At 41.5% G+C, this 21,162-nt stretch overlaps 2 protein-coding genes across 2 annotated transcripts in view; both read right to left on the bottom strand.

Annotated features, from left to right (window-relative positions):
• The window catches only part of PDE4DIP (phosphodiesterase 4D interacting protein), a 254,630-nt gene extending 237,369 nt beyond the window's left edge, over positions 1-17,261 (bottom strand). Inside the window, exon 1 of the mRNA XM_053468624.1 lies at positions 16,964-17,261. Within this exon, the coding sequence (XP_053324599.1) occupies positions 16,964-17,001 (38 nt within the window). The 5' untranslated portion in view covers positions 17,002-17,261. The remainder of the gene's footprint in view (positions 1-16,963) is intronic.
• PRRX1 (paired related homeobox 1) overlaps positions 1-21,162 on the bottom strand; it is a 379,246-nt gene that overhangs the window by 212,412 nt on the left and 145,672 nt on the right. The gene's annotated exons all lie outside the window — the stretch shown is intronic.

Genomic DNA, 21,162 nt, shown 5'->3' with positions numbered 1-21,162 from the left:
CTTCCTGGCGTGTGTGCCCCGACCAGAGGGCTTCCTGGCGTGTGTGCCCCGACCAGAGGGCTTCCTGGCGTGTGTGCCCCGACCAGAGGGCTTCCTGGCGTGTGTGCCCCGACCAGAGGGCTTCCTGGCGTGTGTGCCCCGACCAGAGGGCTTCCTGGTGTGTGTGCCCCGACCAGAGGGCTTCCTGGTGTGTGTGCCCCGACCAGAGGGCTTCCTGCCAAGTGACTTTCCTTGTTTATATATTGTTGTACCATCATATGCAATACAACTCTTATACCGCATCTTCTGTCTTTGATTTATTTCCTGCACCTGTCTGTATCAACCCCAAGCCATCATGTATTGTGGGGTACAGACAGAGCCCCTCGTATCCCCTGCACCTGGGCTCCTATTAGACCTGATCACCCGGTCTGTGACAGAATGTCAAGGCCTTTACAAGGAGTCCGCGGGGATACCTGCAGTATTGGAATTATTGGCGGAATGTGTACTCCACTTATGCAAGTCAGTAAGGACTGTGTTAGAAGATGATTGCATGGACCCCAAGACCAAGTCACAGACACAAAGAAAGAAGGCTGCTACAAAGAGCTTTAAGTGAGAGCCGCTCACCAAAAAAGAAATGCAGAGAAGGCAAGAGGACGACCTGTGCTTTTATTGTGGAGGGACTGGCCACAGGATAACTTATTGTCCACGCAAACCAGTCAAACCGTCCGCAAACCACATTGAGAAACCCCAAGCCCAGGAACCTGCATATGACGGCAGCAACGTCAAAAAGCAGGGGCACAGACGGGTGATGCAGGGGTTAACCAGTCCTCGCACCTTTGACTCCTACGCCCTCCATCATAATGTCAGATGACCTCCAGACCTTGTCTGACGCCCCCGAGTGGTCTGATATGGACAGTGCGTCATCTGAGACAGCCGTAACGGACACATCCATGGATATCAACCCCCCAGCTGTTTGTGCGGTAAGGAACACCACTCCTACCACTCACAGGAGTAGGAATAGGACACTCCAAACCGCACGACACTCCCTAGGGGTTCCTAGCGCCATCCTTGCGTCGGATGGAAATATCGTACATTGACACCGACAAACATTGACGGTGGTACTGCATAACTGTTATCATTATATACTGAGGCATGCACTGACAGTGGTACAGCATAACACCTATCACTATATTCTGAGGCAAACATTGACGGTGGAACAGCATAACTGTTATCATTATATACTGAGGCACGCACTGAAGGTGTTACAGCATAACACTTATCACTATATACTGAGGCAAACCTTGACGGGGGTACAGCATGACACCTATCACTATATGCTGAGGCACACATTGACGGTGGTATAGCATAACACCTATCACTATATACTGGGGCAAACATTGACAGTGGTACAGCATAACACCTAAAACTATATACTGAGGCATGCACTGACGGTGGTACAGCATAATCCCTATGACTATACATTGAGCCAGACATTGACAATAATGCAGCATAACCCCTATCACTATATACATTGACAAAACATTGATGTGGTATAGGCCTATCACTTCAGTGTCTGGCTTAGTATTTAGTAGGGATGCACCAAAATGAAAATTCTGGACCAAAACCGAAAATAACCCCCACAACCTGTAAAACCCAAAAAAACACGTTTATTAAAACTAACACGCCAAAAAAATCAACAACAATATTAATATATATATTAGGGCTGCAACTAACGATTATTTTAATAATAGATTAGTTGGCCGATTATTTTTTCGATTAATCGATTAATCGGATAAAAAAAATGAATGTAAATTTTTCATTTATTTAAAATAATTTACTAAACAAATGATGTTAAATACAAACAGCAGAATAAAAAAACTTTGATAATACATTTCTTGTCTTTATTTCCCAACCAGCCCCCCAATATATGCACATTTGAGCCCAGGCTTGCTACGCTGCCTCCCAGACATGCCATGCTGCCCCCCCACATATGCCACGCTGCCTACCACAGCACTCCACGCTGCCTCCCACATATACCACACCACGCTGGCTCCCACATCTGCCACTCCACGCTGCCTCCCACATCTGCCACGCCACGCTGCCTCCCACATCTGCCACTCCACTCTACCCCCCACATGCCACTGTGCCTGATACGCCTTATACCCCCTGAAACACCACTCCATCCTCCCCAGACATGCCACCCTGCCCTCCCCACATATGCCACGCCATGCTGCCTCCCACATCTGCCACTCCACAATGCCTCCCACATATGCCACGCTGCCTCCCACATCTGCCACTCCATGCTGCCTCCCACATCTGCCACTGTGCCTGATACGCCTTATATCCCCTGATACCCCACTCCATCCTCCCCAGACATGCCACTTCTCTACCCCCAGATATGCCACTTCTCTACCCCCAGATATGCCACTCTACCCCCAGATATGCCTTATACACCCTGATACACCACTCCGTCCTCCCCAGACATGCCACACTGCCCTCCCCACATATGCCTTATATACTGTATATGCCTTATACCCCCAGATATGTCACTTCACTGCCCCCAGGATTTAGATTCCCCTAAATTAACCCTAAACTCCCCATTAACCATAACTGCCCCTAAATTAACCCTTAACACCCCCTTAACCACAGCATCCCCTAAATTAACCCTAAAGACCCCATCAACCACAGCATCCCCTAAATTAACCCTAAACACAACATTAACCACAACTGCCTCAAATTAACCCCAAACACCCCATTAACCACAGCTGCTCCTTAATTAACCCTAAACACCCTATTAACATAACTGCCCCTAAATTAACCCTAAACAGCCAATTAACCATAACTGCCCCTAAATTAACCCCCACCTCCCCTAACTTTCAGTAGCCCAAATATATATATATATATCAGTGGCGACTCTAGAAACAATATATAGGGGGGGCACACAAGATACCACAGTCAAACTGGGGGGGCATTAATTATTTCCACCATTAAATCATACCACTGAAAAAACACACACACACACACACACATATATATATATATATATATTGCCAAAAGTAATGTGCTATGGAATGATACTTTTGTTATTGGCCAATACAATACTTGATCATTCAACATGGGAAGCCTGAAGCCACAATTTAGTAAGACTAATCCTTGAAATCCTTTAAACAACACAATACCTTAACTTTTGCACTAAATGATTTCAGGGCCTAATATTAGATCCAGTGGCGTCGCTACAGGGGGGCAAGGGGGGGCAATTGCCCCCCCTAGGTTATTCCTTGCCCCCCCTGTTGCCCCCCCGCCGAATTTGTAACCCCTTGACTGCTATCGACGGCATGGTGCCGTCGCTAGCAGTCCCAGTCAGGTGCTAACGACGGCACCATGCCGTCACTAGCACTACCTTACCTTGATGGAGGTCTGTGGACCTCCATCACCACCTACCCCGGCGATCTGCCCCTCAAACTGAAGGGCATCACCGGGACCACACGATCTGCCCGTTGACGTCTCGCGCAATGACGCGATGACGTCACCGCGCAACTTTATTAACAACTGACAATTGTCAGTTATAGAGGTATGGGGGCATGCTGCTTAGATGCCTGTATCTCAGGCATCTAAGCAGTTACATACCCCCAACATATACCGTTGGAAAGGTAATCGCCTCGCCTTTCCAACGGTATATAGATTGTAAAACAATAATAAAAAATATTAAGTTAAAAAAATTAAAATGTAAAAAAAATGATTTGGGGGTCTCTAAAGGCAGATAAAAAAGATCAAAATTGCCTAGAGACCCCCAAATTAAATTATTTAAACATAAAGTAGTTTAACTTTAAAAAAAAAAAAAAAAAAAGTTTAAGTATTCTAGCTAAATGATCACTGTGGTAGATAAAATGGCCGATACTAATTTTTAATCCTATGATCCCTTTGATCATGGGGTTAAATTTAGCCAACGGTAGAGGAAGGCAATTTTTGAAATCCTGATGAACTGCAAATATTATTAAAATCATCCATTTATCCTGTGCGGTACGTGAGTAACCATATCATCCCTGGAGCGCCTTGCATTTTTACTGCAAAACTTATTTTTGCTATAAAAGTGATTTTTTTTCTCCCTTTACCATCATTTCTTTGGGATTGTAAGGGGAAAGAATGGTGTGTGTGCTTATGCGAGTGAATGTATGGAAAGTATGGTGTGTGCTTCTGCGAGTGAATGGAGATATGAAAGGCGTGTGAATGGTCAGTAATTAGGGTTGAAGCCTTGACGTGGCATTCCTGCTCACGTAGGAAGTTAAATTATGGCACAAAAGGTACACATTTGCAAGAACTACACCCCTTGGCGCATCAAATGAGGGGCTGCATGTGTTTCTAGTAAAAACCTGGAGTGCGCAAGACACAAATGAACATGTCGCTATGGTTAGAAAAAACATTTTCTAGCCAAAGCGACATATTCCATCATTATTTGTGCAGTCAACTTTTGTCCTAGAAATACATGTAACCCCTCATTTGAAGCTCCAAGGGGTGTAGTTTCTTAAAATGGATGAATTGTCTGAATGAGGGAGAGCATGCGTTAATATGTGGATGAATTGTCTGAATGAGGGAGAGCACGAGTTAATATGTGGATGAATTGTCTGAATGAGGGAGAGCATGAGTTAATATGTGGATGAGTTGTCTGAATGAGGGAGAGCATGAGTTAATGTGATTGTGCGTATCATAGATGTATAATTGTGGAAGGGCAAAGATGGCACTAGCAGGATGTTTGAGCCTTGGGGACCAAGATGTCACAGGCAGGGTGTATATGGGACAAAGATGGCAAATCGTATGTGTGTTATCTGGGTGCTGGCCAGGTTCTATGTGTGCAGTGTGGACGCCAGGGCTGGCTTTGGGGTGTGCAACCTGTGATCTATCCCTGTAATTTAGCGGGTTTTAAATATACCATTAATGCCGTGTTTTTATGTGAATTCCAATTGATCTATACCTGCAAAGCTGGGTTTTTGTGTGTTCTTCTGTAGATCCATATCTGCTATGCTATGTTTCCATACATTATTTATGTATACCTGCAAATACAGGGTTTGTATGTCTTGTTCAGTTGATTAATACCTGCAATGCTGTTTCCATGTATTTATTTGATCTATACCTGCGATGCTACGTTTCATATATTATTATTGTATACCTGCAAATACAGGATTTGTATGTCTGATTCTGTTTATTTGATATATACCTTCGGTGCTGAGATCACAAGTGAATTTCAATTGATCTATACATGCAAAGCTGGGTTTGTGTGTTAATGTGTTGATCTATACCTGCTATCGGCAGCAGGGTCTAATATTTATATATATATTTATATATATATCGGCAGCAGGGACTAATATTAATATATATCGGCAACTGGGGCTAATATTAATATATTTGGGCAGCAGGGGCTAATTTATATATATCAGCAGCAGGATCTAATATTAGGCCCTGAAATCATTTAGTGCAAAAGTTAAGGTATTGTGTTGTTTAAAGGATTTCAAGGATTAGTCTTACTAAATTGTGGCTTCAGGCTTCCCATGTTGAATGATCAAGTATTGTATTGGCCAATAACAAAAGTATCATTCCATAGCACATTACTTTTGGCAATATATATATATATATATATATGTGTGTGTGTGTGTGTGTTTTTTCAGTGGTATGATTTAATGGTGGAAATAATTAATGCCCCCCCAGTTTGACTGTGGTATCTTGTGTGCCCCCCCTATATATTGTTTCTAGAGTCGCCACTGATTAGATCCTGCTGCTGATATATATAAATTAGCCCCTGCTGCCCAAATATATTAATATTAGCCCCAGTTGCCGATATATATTAATATTAGTCCCTGCTGCCGATATATATATAAATATATATATAAATATTAGACCCTGCTGCCGATAGCAGGTATAGATCAACACATTAACACACAAACCCAGCTTTGCATGTATAGATCAATTGAAATTCACTTGTGATCTCAGCACCGAAGGTATATATCAAATAAACAGAATCAGACATACAAATCCTGTATTTGCAGGTATACAATAATAATATATGAAACGTAGCATCGCAGGTATAGATCAAATAAATACATGGAAACAGCATTGCAGGTATTAATCAACTGAACAAGACATACAAACCCTGTATTTGCAGGTATACATAAATAATGTATGGAAACATAGCATAGCAGATATGGATCTACAGAAGAACACACAAAAACCCAGCTTTGCAGGTATAGATCAATTGGAATTCACATAAAAACACGGCATTAATGGTATATTTAAAACCCGCTAAATTACAGGGATAGATCACAGGTTGCACACCCCAAAGCCAGCCCTGGCGTCCACACTGCACACATAGAACCTGGCCAGCACCCAGATAACACACATACGATTTGCCATCTTTGTCCCATATACACCCTGCCTGTGACATCTTGGTCCCCAAGGCTCAAACATCCTGCTAGTGCCATCTTTGCCCTTCCACAATTATACATCTATGATACGCACAATCACATTAACTCATGCTCTCCCTCATTCAGACAACTCATCCACATATTAACTCATGCTCTCCCTCATTCAGACAATTCATCCACATATTAACTCGTGCTCTCCCTCATTCAGACAATTCATCCACATATTAACGCATGCTCTCCCTCATTCAGACAATTCATCCATTTTAAGAAACTACACCCCTTGGAGCTTCAAATGAGGGGTTACATGTATTTCTAGGACAAAAGTTGACTGCACAAATAATGATGGAATATGTCGCTTTGGCTAGAAAATGTTTTTTCTAACCATAGCGACATGTTCATTTGTGTCTTGCGCACTCCAGGTTTTTACTAGAAACACATGCAGCCCCTCATTTGATGCGCCAAGGGGTGTAGTTCTTGCAAATGTGTACCTTTTGTGCCATAATTTAACTTCCTACGTGAGCAGGAATGCCACGTCAAGGCTTCAACCCTAATTACTGACCATTCACACGCCTTTCATATCTCCATTCACTCGCAGAAGCACACACCATACTTTCCATACATTCACTCGCATAAGCACACACACCATTCTTTCCCCTTACAATCCCAAAGAAATGATGGTAAAGGGAGAAAAAAAATCACTTTTATAGCAAAAATAAGTTTTGCAGTAAAAATGCAAGGCGCTCCAGGGATGATATGGTTACTCACGTACCGCACAGGATAAATGGATGATTTTAATAATATTTGCAGTTCATCAGGATTTCAAAAATTGCCTTCCTCTACCGTTGGCTAAATTTAACCCCATGATCAAAGGGATCATAGGATTAAAAATTAGTATCGGCCATTTTATCTACCACAGTGATCATTTAGCTAGAATACTTAAACTTTTTTTTTTTTTTTTTTTAAAGTTAAACTACTTTATGTTTAAATAATTTAATTTGGGGGTCTCTAGGCAATTTTGATCTTTTTTATCTGCCTTTAGAGACCCCCAAATCATTTTTTTTACATTTTAATTTTTTTAACTTAATATTTTTTATTATTGTTTTACAATCTATATACCGTTGGAAAGGCGAGGCGATTACCTTTCCAACGGTATATGTTGGGGGTATGTAACTGCTTAGATGCCTGAGATACAGGCATCTAAGCAGCATGCCCCCATACCTCTATAACTGACAATTGTCAGTTGTTAATAAAGTTGCGCGGTGACGTCATCGCGTCATTGCGCGAGACGTCAACGGGCAGATCGTGTGGTCCCGGTGATGCCCTTCAGTTTGAGGGGCAGATCGCCGGGGTAGGTGGTGATGGAGGTCCACAGACCTCCATCAAGGTAAGGTAGTGCTAGTGACGGCATGGTGCCGTCGTTAGCACCTGACTGGGACTGCTAGCGACGGCACCATGCCGTCGATAGCAGTCAAGGGGTTACAAATTCGGCGGGGGGGCAACAGGGGGGGCAAGGAATAACCTAGGGGGGGCAATTGCCCCCCCTTGCCCCCCTGTAGCGACGCCACTGATATATATATATATATATTACATACATATATACATATATATATATATATATATATATATATATATAAACACATACACATACACACACACACATATATATATATATATATATATATATATATATATACACATATACTTACAGTTAGATGAGTGTCACAGCCATGTGGTTCTGGCCTGGAGAAGGAAGGGGTGGGGCCAGTTGTCACAGTGATTACAGGGAGGGGGAGTAAGTAGGAGCTGCTGCTGTGAGACGGTGAGTCAGACTAAACGGATTATATAATGAGGGGGATTTTTCAGAGCGTTTGCTCTGAAAAAACCCTCATTTTATAATCGATAATAATCGATTCAACTAATCGATAATGAAATTCGTTGCCAACGAATTTCATTATCGATTATTATCGATTTTATCGATTAGTTGTTGCAGCCCTAATATATATATATATATATAATTGTTAACAGCTGGCTGACAGCAATCACATTCCTATCATGCCCAGGCTCTAGAATGTACTGGTTGCCTGGGCATGATAGGAGTGTAATTGCTGTTAGCAATCATATATATATTAATATTGTTATTGAAATTTTCTGTCCAATTTTGGACAAAATCAACAACATTATATATATATATAATCCTAACAGCAATCACACTCCTATCATGCCCAGGCAGCCAGTACATGCTGGAACCTGGGCATGATCGGCGTGTGATTACAGCCTCCCTATTCTATGCTACCCCCCCTACACTTACACATCCATGCTATCACACGCACACTCATTTGCAAACATTCATTCACCCCAGCCACACACCCCCTGTTTATATTGATTTTGTGTTGTCAAAACCCAGCCACCCCCCTCCCTAGAATATGGGTCCCCTAACTATTTTTTTGGTAATACTTAAATGTTTTTTTTTCTTTTTTCCTTCTCTCCTCCGACGTGAAGGAACTCTTCCCCGCCCCCTAGAATGTCACTTCTTCAAAGTGGCAGCCCAGCCACGGAGTTCAAAGCAGCCGGCGTGCGGCTGTAAGACTACATTTGCCGGCTGCCTAATGACATTAAAGCTGCCGGGGGAGACGGTGTTACAGCCACATTGCGGCTGCTTTGAACTTCGCGACTGGGCGGCAGCTTTGAATGTTGGTCTGCCGGCCCACAACCCGCATCGACCACGCATAGGCCCAGTCAGTCCCGCCCCTATGTCATGGATCTGGCTAGTCCGACCGACTACCTTCGCTGACTTGTGCTCCCTTAGCCTGGGACAAACACTCTTTCCCCGGTTTCCCAGTCACTAGCCGAGACTCAGTGTAGAGTATAACCAAACGAAGACTGATTTTTTTCTCACACACAGTGCTAGATATATCTAGCAAAACACACATTAACATAAAACTAGATATTGGGATACAAACCGGGATTAACAAGGGCAGTAACGGGATTAACAATACAATAGGCTCCCAACCTCCACTATCTGTTACTGGCCCAAATCAGTTCCAGGGATAGCCGGGGTAAATGTCTGTAGGGGTGGGGGTCTGATATTAAACTAAAACAGTGGCGGTCACTCCCTGCTTGCAGATCCTGGCTGTCTGCTGGAGATAATCCCCTCAGATAGTGATGGGATGATATACTGCTGGGGTAGCCACAGAAGTCTTTACAAACCCAGGGCCCATAGTCAATAGGGAGGAGGCTGGCTGTCAGGCCTCTCCAGTGGTCCCAGTGATGGAGGGTTCCGTCACACCCTACATTAATCCGGCCCTGGAATTAGTGCATGGAAAGGGTTAAAATACCAGCATTTGAAATATATGGTTTGATGGGGTAAATTGCATTGGCCAGCTTCAAAGATACTCGAAATAGCACGTGGGGCAGAATGACCAGTTTGGGAAAAAAATGGTTTTTAAATAGCAAAACGCTACTTGTACTTATTGCCCAATAACTTGCGGAAAAAAGCATAAAAACATTGGGTATTTCTAAACCCAGGACAAATAGTAGAATCTATTTAGCAGGTTTTTTCATTGGATTTTTTGGATGATTAAAGGATTTTTCAAATAAAAGTGAGAAAAAGTTGTTTTCCCACTTTTTCATCATATTTTTTTTTATAGGAAATTAGATGATAATGGCATCTGTAGAAAGCCCTTTTTGGCCTTAAAAAAACAATATATAACTTGTGTGGTACACTAAATGAGTGAGGAGAAAATGACATCTAAACACGAGCATCACAAAAGTGTTAAAACAGCCTAGGCCCCAAATGGTACAAAAAGTAAAAAAACAGCCTGGTCCTTAAGGGGTTAAATAAATTAAAAAAAATTATAGTGCCCTTCCTTGTGTCATTTGTGAAAATGTCCACCATATACCATGTCCAAGCCTATCCCTAGTTAAAATGATTGTGTATGTGTCAGTGTACAGTGTTAAAATACGCTACAAAGTTAAACAGTATGTGTCAGTGACAGTGTTAGACTGTGTGTGTAAGGGACAATGAGCCAGGCAGAATAGCGCAATTGTGAACCAAAAGCGAAGTACAAATAGCAAGCCAGAGTTTGTAATCAGATGAGTCGGGTCAGGAATACGGAGGTCAGCTAAGTCAGGGTACAGAAACAGGAAGTCAGGAGCCAGGAGAGTAGTGCACTTAGAAACAGGAAACAAACACAAGGGCAATGTTACCTGTGGTGGCCAGATGACCATGTGGGACTGAAACTGCAACTGTGCGTTCAGTCCCTTGCTGTTTGGGTTGGTAGGGGCTCCAGACAGCTGTCCGGGAGCTTGCAGGTAGCTTCCCAGCCGCGTGGTATGTAAGTGCGTCTGAGCTTCAGAGTGAGCCGCGCTGGAATGTCAGGTTGACTATCCGCACGTGTCGATTTGAATATTCATAGCCCTGTTAAAGGCATAAGGTTCTTTACTAAGTACTACTATTACTACATCTCCTACCCTTCAGAGACTATTTGTTCCTATCAAACTGCAATGGACTGGTCACCAAGTGGCCACACAAGCTTTCATTGATTCAGGAGCAGTTGAGAAGTTTATTGACAAATCATGGGCCATGACTCAAGTTCTATTGCAGCCGTAAATGGTACTTGTTAGTAGACTTGTGCATTTGTATTGGGGCAAACATGAAAACAAACATGAAGAGTGCGTTTTCGTTGTTTGTCCCAAAGAAACGAAGAAGCGAAGATAGCTACGGTAAAACGTACACGAAGACGAAGACACACAACATGAAGAATCTTCGTGTTCGTCTTCATCTACTAATCTCCCTGGTCCCTTCCCCATCCAGCCTACCTTATCTACGCAGCATCGCAGGGGTTGACGGAACCGGAAATCTATAGGTTCGCCGTCAGGGGTAAAGGGACTGTGTGAACGACTCTATTGGTCGCCTGCAGGGTCCTCTTCTGGCATCAACCAATTGGAGGACCCTGCAGGCGACCAATAGAATCGCTCGCATGGCCTTTTTAACTCCTGACGGCAAACCTAGGTATTTCCACTCCCGTTAACCCCTGTAATGCTGCGTACATAATGGGAGCGGAAATCCGTAGGTTCGCTGTCAGGGGTTAACTTGGTGAAACTTGGCTGACAGAGACCACTGGTCTCCCTGCTCCAACAGTTAAGTCCTTACAAACGACCAATAAAATTGCTTGTATGGACCTTTGATGATAACCTCGTGACTGATACACAGGGTAAGTGACTGCCAGAAGTGATTTGACAAAAATACTGAATAACACAATCAGTGAATGCACAAGTGAAATCACAATGTGATGTTGTGAAATAGAGTAAAATAAAGTAAAAATATCACAAAACCATAAATCCTACAAAATGTCCAGCACCCACAAAACAGATGAAAACAACAACCTAGTGCAATATGTCACTGCAAACAAGCAGAATCTAAAAATAGCTTAGAATGGCATACTTGCCATACAGGTGTTCCCACTGAGGACAGACGAACAAAAAACACATTTCTTGTTTTGGTACAACAGTGCTTTATTCATCCATTCATGAACAGCAGGGGTAAAACGCAGCACTGAACCTCCGAACTGGAAAAAAGTCTTATTCCCATTCCCACAGCCTTCGTGCTCACCGAAGCTAGTCACAAGCTTCCGGGTATAACGTCAACCGTTACTCCATACGGTGGCTCAGAAAATCCAAAAACCCAGCTGTGAATGCCACCTGGTACTGATTGCATAGTGTATAGACTGTTGCATAGCATATATTTCTATTACCACCTTTTAATAGTGTATCACATAGTTAAAACATTAATATACAAACATATGATTACAACAAAGTACACGTGCTTATGCAGAAAGTTGGTTGATGCCTAAAGTTGCAAAATTCCTAAATTAAGAAAAACTCAGTACATGCTAACCACTGCAATTTTGTACCATATTATTTTTATAATCGATTAGTTGGCTGATTATTTTTTTGATTAATCGGATGAAAAAAAAAACACAATATTCAAAGTTTTCGTTTATTTAAAATAATGTAATGAACAAACTGGGTGTTAAAAGCAAGCATCAGAATAAAAAAAACGTAAAATTTACATTAACGTGTCATTAACCCTTTTATCTCTATCACAATGCCATTCCCTTCTTATTTTACTGATATAATAATAAAAACTATTTTTTAAAGGTACAAGAACCCAAACACAATATTTCTCATACTAGGTTTTAGTAGTAGTAAATATTAATTCATATGTATGTTTTTATTTAATAAAAACTATGATTGAGAAAAATGCATTTCTTGTTTTTATTTCCTTTCATTTGCCAACCTGCACATCTGACCCCAGGCGTGCCACTAGATATGTCTTATACCTCCTACATGCCACTGTGGCTACCTGATATGCTACTCTGCCCCTGATATGTCTTATAGCCCCTGATATGCCTTATACCCCATACATGCACTCCACCCCCAGATATGCCACTGTGCCCCCTGATATGCCTTATACCTTCCTATATGCCACTCTGCCCCCCCGATACACCTTATACCCCCTATATGCCACTATGCCCCCCTGATATGCCTTATATCCCCTATATGACACTCCACCCCCCAGATATGCCTTATTCATTCCTATATGCCACTGTGCCCCCCAGATATGCCTTATACCTCCCTATATACCACTCTGCCCCCTGATATGTCTTACATCCCCCTGATACTAGTTATGAAGTTAGACTAAAAAAGTTAAAACTGAATACACTGGAAAAATGGCATCTTAGAGGGGATATGATAACATTATATAAATATATAAAGGACCAATATAAAGAGCTCTTCAGTGACCAGTGAAATGTACAAAGAACAAGAGGTCACCCTCTGAGACTGGAAGAGATATTTCATAGACGACAAAGGAAAGGATTCTTTACATTAAGGACAATAAAGGTATGAAATTTACTGCCTAGGGAGGTGGTGTTATCAAATACATTAGATGCCTTCAAAAGGGGTCTGGATATTTTTTTAGAAAGGCATGACATACAGGGCTATAAACAGAATGAATATTTTAGAGCTTCTTGATCCAAGGAGAAATCCAATTAACTTTTGGAGTCAAGAAGGAATTCGAAGCAGCTTAATTAGGGTTTTTTTTGCCTTCTTTTGTATCAAGAGTAGGAAGTTAGGTAGATTGTAAGCTCGTTTGAGCAGGGCCCTCCTCACCTGTTGTCTCTGTAAGTCAAATTGTTATGTTACATACTACTTGTTTTTATTATTATTATAGATATAAATATATATGATGTCTAACAGCAATCACACTCCTAACACACCAGCACATGATATAACCTGGGCATGATAGGAGTGTGATTACAGGCTCCCGATGCCATGCCATCCCTCTCCCCACACACACTCATATACTCATTCATTCCCTTAACCACACATACTTACTAATACAAACCTCCCCCACCCCCTTACCTGAACTGCAGATCTCTCACTCGCAGACTACTGCAGGGGCCCTGTTGCTTCCTCTCGAACAACTTCTCTAGCCACGCCCCCAGGGGAAGAAGGAACGGGACAGAGTCAAGTGATGTGCATTCATGTGACTCCGCTGGGTTCCTGATTTTCCCATTGTGCAACCAACACGCAGGTAAGCAGCCCAGCCCCTGCGGACGATTATTATCAGCCACAGATATATTGGTGCACCCCTAATTATAGGATCATCTTTGAAGCCTGTCAGTTCAATTTACCCCATCAAACCATATATTTTTGAAAACTAGACACTGCAAGGTATTTCAAACGATGGTATTTTAACACTTTCCATGCACTAATTCTACCAGCCATTTTTTTTTCTTTATACACAAATTGCATTTCAGGTATAAATAGCTAATGGTATATGCGACTACAAAACTGTGAGGGATCCTACTCTCTGGCAGCCAGTGAACGTCTACGCGATGCGCGCAGGCAACCTCTGCTTGCGCCCCGGCACTTCCGCTGTGGCTTCTATGATGGAGCACCTGGAAGGTCATATCATGCCGTCGCTCGGTCATAAAAGCCCCAGAGGAAGTGCTGTCAGCAGCGGAGGTTGTCTACACGTATTGCGCAGACGTCCACAGGCTGCCAGAGAGGAGGATCCAGGGCTGCAGGGGATCTGGATCTTAGTCTTATAGTCAGACCTCTATTTGAGGTCCGATTATAAGACAACCTCAAATATAAGATGAGGGGTATTTTCAGAGCAACAAACTGCAATGCACTGTGTGTTCTGACACCTTTCTATCAGAAAAAAAAAACATTAACATTTTCAGCAATTTAAGCTATAGTAGTTTGTTTGTTGTATTTGACCACACGGGCCTGCCTTTTGCATCAATGGCCTCACATGAGCCTTTCGCCGGTTCAGTGCTTTTCCTTCCTTGGATAACATTTGATAGGTACTAAATCTAACTTGACTTGATTGGTTCAATGTACTACTTGTATTCCACATACAGGGGGAGCTCAGAGTTCTCAGGACTGTCTAGAGAGACCCTCTAAGGCAGGGGCGTCCAACATGCGGCCCGCGTGAGATCGGCAGCCAGGATCACAAGAGCCCTGCTGCTGACTTGTGGGAGGGTCTATTCTCTGCTCCAGTTCTGCTTCCTCTGTGAAGAGAACGAGGGAGGCCGCACCCCCTGCTGAAGTCAGTGAGCGGCATCAAAAACTGTAGAGCAGGTAAGGGGGTGGGGGAGGTTGTGTGAATGAGTATGTCTGATTGAGGGAATAAATCTGTGAATGAATGGATTTGTGTGTTATAGCATGGATGTGTAAGTGCTGGAACCTAGGCATGATGGAACTGTGATTGCTGTTAGCAATCACACTCCTATCATGCCAATTTAGCCAGTACATGCTGAAACCTGGCTAGCTGTCCCCCTTATGTATTGATGCTGCCAGCAGTATGGGGTCTGCACTTACAGCCACCCTGTACCAGCATGTATTGGCTGACTTGGGATGATAGGAGTGTGATTGCTAACAGCTAACAGCAATCTGCTAGCAGCAATCACAGTCCCATCATGCCTAGGTTCCAGCATTTACTGGTTGCCTGGGTATAAAAAGAGTGTGTTTGCTGTTAGCAATCACACTCCTATCATGCCAAGTCATATTGTTGATTTTTTTTGTCCAATTGTGGTGTGTTACTTTTAATAAAAGTGTGGTTACACACTAAAATTGGACAAAAAATACAATGCCCAGCCAACCAGTACATGCTGGAATCTGGGTATGCCTGAGATTGCTGTTAACAATCATAATATATAATTTTTCTGTACAATTTTGGTGTGTAAATTACTTTTATTAAAAGTGTGTGTGGGGGGGTCACCTTCAGTTTTGGCTAAGTGAACCCTGAATTTTCGGTTTTGGTCCAGAATTTTCATTTTAGTGCATCCCTATTTTTTATTTTTTTTTACTTATCCAGAATCCTGAATTTGTAGTCACAAAACTTTCTAGGCCCAGAAATCAGTGAGAGGAAAAGTAAAGGTTTTGTGTCATTTACTTTATTTTAATCTGCGTATCTTATTAAAGGCCATATTTTCCCTCAGTGAAAAATCAGTCACGTATAAACCTCGCACGTATACAGTGAAAACCAGTGAAAACCTCGCACGTATACAATTCTGACGAAGTGGCCCACTGCAGAAAAAACTTGGACACCCCTGCTCTAAGGAATATGTTTAATTTTTAAGGGGCTCCACTAAAATCTCTCACTATGGTACTTGTGGCCACTCTCTGGCGTGCAAAGGAAATAATTATAATTGCCAAAGGTATATTCTTTTCAATATTTAAAGGAAAAATGTATTGTTACAAAGATTGCACTGTTAGCTGTTTTTTCCTATATTAAATGTACAAGATTTTTTCCCTTTTCTTTTTTGTCAAGGGGGCGCCAGCGAAGTAGTCCGCACAGGGCGCCTGAACACCTAAGGTCGGCCCTGGTGTCAAGCATTTTCATTGACCATTTTAGTGAGTGTTATGTTGCATTTTATCCCATCCAACCGCATGTCTATTTAAAATATTATATAAGATTTTTATAATATTGTTACTTAAGCCTGCCTCCATTACCAAGATATAGTATACACTGTAGTGCAAACCTGATTGCACATTGTCTTTTTGTTTACTTGCTGTAAGCTAAAGATATTGTATTATTATTAGTACTGGTATATATTTTAGCATTAATTCTAAATACGTTCATTAATTTCTGGAAAAACAAGTGCTTTGCAATAAAACAAATCTAGGTGTATCATTTGTTTTGATTGCTGGAAATACGATTATTATGTTATATAATATTAATTTTGTAATAATATTGTATATTCTCCTAATAAAATATTGCTAAAATATACTTAGTCATAACAACTTTGATTCTTGCTCAACTTCAGCATATCACCAATGATTTATATGACAAACATGCATTCACTGTTGAACTGAAGAATACGCTGACACAATACACACATTAGATAAATAATATGAGTAAAAGTGCTGTCATCAGTATATTGCCTTGTAGGCCTCTCAGGCTACTACTGTGCTAGTAGAATGTGCAAAAGCGTTTCTAAGAAAGACGAATTTATGTCATAGTTACATCTGAAGCAAATCAAATAGGTAAAACATACCTTTCCAAGTAGGGCATAAAGACTGGATCTCCGTCCATCCGCCGCCTTTTATGTTGAGTCTCAACTGCTTACATGTCGTATGTTAAAAAGAAAATGCACATCCTTCTCTTCTTCCCAAAACCTATTAACAGTGTATTTCTTTGGTCCTAAACACTACAGGAATACAGAGAAAGCATAGACAAGGATAGCTCCTGGTTATTCTTCACAAGTATTTAAGGAATTCTCAGGGCTATATTCGTGATCTGCAAGGTTGTGTGTGAATCCCAACATTAGTCGTCACTGTGTCAACACAGCATAGATGCAGTGTGCTGTTACTGCATTCAGTAGAAGCGCATGTAGGAGAGGGAGTGGAAAAGCAGTGTAGCGTTTCAAAACGGACCTTTTAGCATTTATAAAACAAAAAATAAAAGGAAGACTGAGGTATTGTTTCGAAACAATAATATAACATGTAAACCATGCAAGCATTACGTAGGAAGTTAATTCAATTGTATGACTCGTGTATATTCCATCAATGGACAAATCGCTGTACACAATATTACTTAAAATGGTTGAAAATCTAAATTGTCATAGTCTGATCCATGTTCCACCTAGATGTATAATTTATGTGAAAATGTGTATTTATTAGTACAGTACCTATATTTAACACATAATTACTACAAGCAGCCTAACATTAGTCATCAATAGTCTGAACTGCCGTTTTTTTACTGCAAGTGCCAACCGTCCCTGTTTGGTTGGGGGAATCCTGACAGCAGATGGATGTTCATCGATGTGTTCTTCAGAAGTGTTATGATCACTGCCTGGTTTACTGAGCAATGGGCTTTGTATATGTATGAATTGAGCTGAACTGCAGCCTTACTTGAGTGGTATGTCATCTCACTGCATTCACTGTTCTCTCTAGCTGGGTAAAAGATCAGGTTTGTCCTTATTCTTAAGAGGTGTTATGATCACTGTTTTTTGTACTGTTGTAAATAAAAATGTGCTTGCATTTTTTAAAAATGTTGCATGAAATCACTTTTGCATACCCCCAACTGTCCCGATTTGGACGGGATAGTCCTGATTTTGGGACTCTGTCCCGCCTATCCCTACCTCTGTCCCTCGGGTGCAGCTGCACGTGCATATGTGTGTGTAAAGGCAGGTGTGTGTAAGGGCAGTATATGTGTATATGTGTGTGTGTGTAAGGGCAGTGCACGTGCAGTGTATATTGTGACGGGACCGACCTGTACCCCGACTGGGTACTCCCACCAAACGTTGCTTCCTCCTGTCGGGACACCAACAATGAACCCCTTCAGCACCAGGCAGAACCAGCGTTGTAGATAGAAGGGGGGACGTTGCTGCACCGGAGCTGCTTTGGCACTGTGGCTATCCAAAGCTTAGCTAGACAGCGTAGGACAATAAAGGATCATAGCAGCCCACCCCAAGCATTAGGCAACACTCAAGTTGAGGTGAAAACAGGACTCCTTTATTTAAACCAAATACAGAGCTATATATACAAGTAAGAAAAGGGGCAAGACAAATATCACAGGATATAATTACCATGTCAGGAAGGAAGTAATAGATCAAACCCTGCAACACAATATCTGAGGAAAGGACAGAATGACATGAGACATAAATAATGACATTAGTTGGGGACGTAGACATGGAATGATGATAGACATAAAATTGGCTTGAGACAATGGCTAAGACACAGAGATTTAAGAACTGAAAGTTGTGAAAACCAGTGTGAAAGGGTGTCTAAAGGATAAAAAATCTACTTTCCTTTTTTACCGGATACCCAGCTTTAGCCCATAACAACACTCTCCTGGTGTTGAGAATTACAAATATAGTCCACTTGGGGGCACTCGTGTAAACCGGTTACAATATACCGTATTGGCCCGAATATAGGCCGCACTCCTCCCCCCCCCACTTTAAGTCTTTAAAGCGGGGGTGCGGCCTATATTCGGGGTCTAGCGCCCGACGCCCGGGACATGCAGTTCCGGGCAGCAGGCGGGCGGCAGGCAGGCAGCAGGGTTAGGATACAGATATATGTGAAAAAAGGAGTGATGAAAACCAGTATAAAGTAGGGTGTATAGAGAAGAAAAACAATACAAAATACTTCCCTTTTTGTTATGTCACTTTCCCGGATACTCAGCTGCAGCCCGTACAAAACACTCTCCGGGTGTTTCAAAATAGGAACAAAGAACACTAGGGGGCGCTCGTGTATACCGGTTTCAAAAGTAAATAAAGACAAAAAAAAGAATATAATTGTGTAGTATTCAACACAGGTGCTGTCACTGTAAGTCTATATAATGCACTTACAGTGTTTACATGTGTTCAGGCTTCAAGAGACAATCCAGTCTTCCGGATAGGTGTATAATGAATATATGTAAAAGAGCAGAGAGACAGGTAGGGACCCCAATGGTGTATTATCACGCAATGTTTGTAACACGCAAATACAGAAATGCACTTACACTTTTGGGGGGGTTTGTGAAACCCTCACACATCAAATGTCTTTCCTCTGCTCCTCTTGTAACGACTTCAATTGGTCTGTTTGTGTGGAGCTGTGTCCAATGATGGAATCAGGCTAAATCCACTGTATAGTATAATTTAAAGTACTATTTATTTAGGGCTAACAAGCCAAAATAATAAAAGATTAACAATCATCCACCAAGGGATGTATTAAAAGTTAATAAAACGTCCAAATAAAAGAATAAAAAGAGCTCTATAAAATCCTCGACGCGTTTCGCCAGTTCCGTGGCTTCATCAGGAGTATTCTTCGTTATCGGTGTGGGGTCCTTTTAAATTGTGTACGGCGCCATCTTTATTCGCCGGCGTCTGACGTCAGTACGTTTGTTGTCGTCATTCCGTCTGTTGTACCATCATCCCGTCTGTCTTCTCCTCTTCAGACGTTCCGTGGGATTCAAAGACAATCGGTAAGTAAAGTTTAATTATTTTATTTGAAAGCGATCGGATATACCGATCGATATCTCGATGTTGTGCTGATCTAATATATCGGTAGTGGGTGCCTATTGATGCTGCCCGTACCATATATTCCATTAATGATCAAAACATACATTCTACAATGAGAAGGAAGTGGGAGGTGGCTAGTAGTGCTATGTATGCAGTGCCGCTTATTGTATCCGTTGGGTGCCGTCCCCCTATATCGTGGTGTGAACAAATAAATAAATGAAGAACACCTCGTGTGAAAAAACATGATCTCTAAGAGAAATAGAGAAGAATCATGCAGCCGGACAATGTTTTGAATTTCTTCGGGTATGATATATGTTAATATTGGATTCTATTAGTTTCTAGGGGCAACAGGCTAAAATAGCGATGAACTAAAAAAATGTACAGAATGCAGTTCGTCCTAGAGGAACAGCTCCAAAAGTCCCTATATTGCTGTTTACATACATAGACTGTTAATCAATTGTACCCCAATGATAAAATGATAACTGGATAAAATCCAAAGTTATGGCAAGACCATGAAGTATCAATAAATGGTATGTATATGTTTTTTAATAAATTATGAATAAACATATATTCAAAAGAAACTGTGTACTGTTATTCAGTGGAAATATGACCTAGTGTGTAAGTATGTCTGTAGTGAAAAAAACTAAGGCAAATACATTATATTTAGCAGGGTGAGTAGAAGGGTGTGTAAAAAATGGGTGTGTAAAAAATTAGAAGTTGTTACTTAAACTTTCACATGTATATACATATGTCCCATTTCATACTCTCACATATATGTAAATATGTCAAGTTCCATATTGAGACCACCTTTTTTAAAGGTTTTCAATTTAAAAATCCATTCGGTCTCCCGTTTGGACAAATTTTCTACAGTGCTGCCTCCTCTCCAATTCGGAGGTACCCAGTCTATCCCTATAATTTTTAAGGACTCTGTTGAGTATTTCGGACACGTATTACAGTGTCTGGGGACACTATGTTTGATATCTTTTTTTCTTATGTTCCCAAGATGTTCTAACACCCTTTCCTTCATGGGTCTTATTGTCCTGCCCACATACTGAAGGCCGCATCCACACTCCAATAAGTAAACTATATTTTTCGTTAGACAGTTTATAAAATGCTTTATGGTATATGTTTGACCTGTTGTTGTGCCTGTAAAATGATTGTTTTTTTTGGGTAAAAATGTGCACATCTTACAATAGCCACATTTATGAAACCCATTTGGTTTACTTCCTATAAACATTTGAGGTTTTTTCGTT

This window comes from Spea bombifrons, chromosome 6, assembly GCF_027358695.1.
Source record: "Spea bombifrons isolate aSpeBom1 chromosome 6, aSpeBom1.2.pri, whole genome shotgun sequence".
Taxonomy (NCBI): Eukaryota; Metazoa; Chordata; class Amphibia; order Anura; family Pelobatidae; genus Spea; species Spea bombifrons.
Note: the sequence above shows the minus strand (reverse complement) of the source record. Positions and strands in the feature narration are given on the sequence as shown.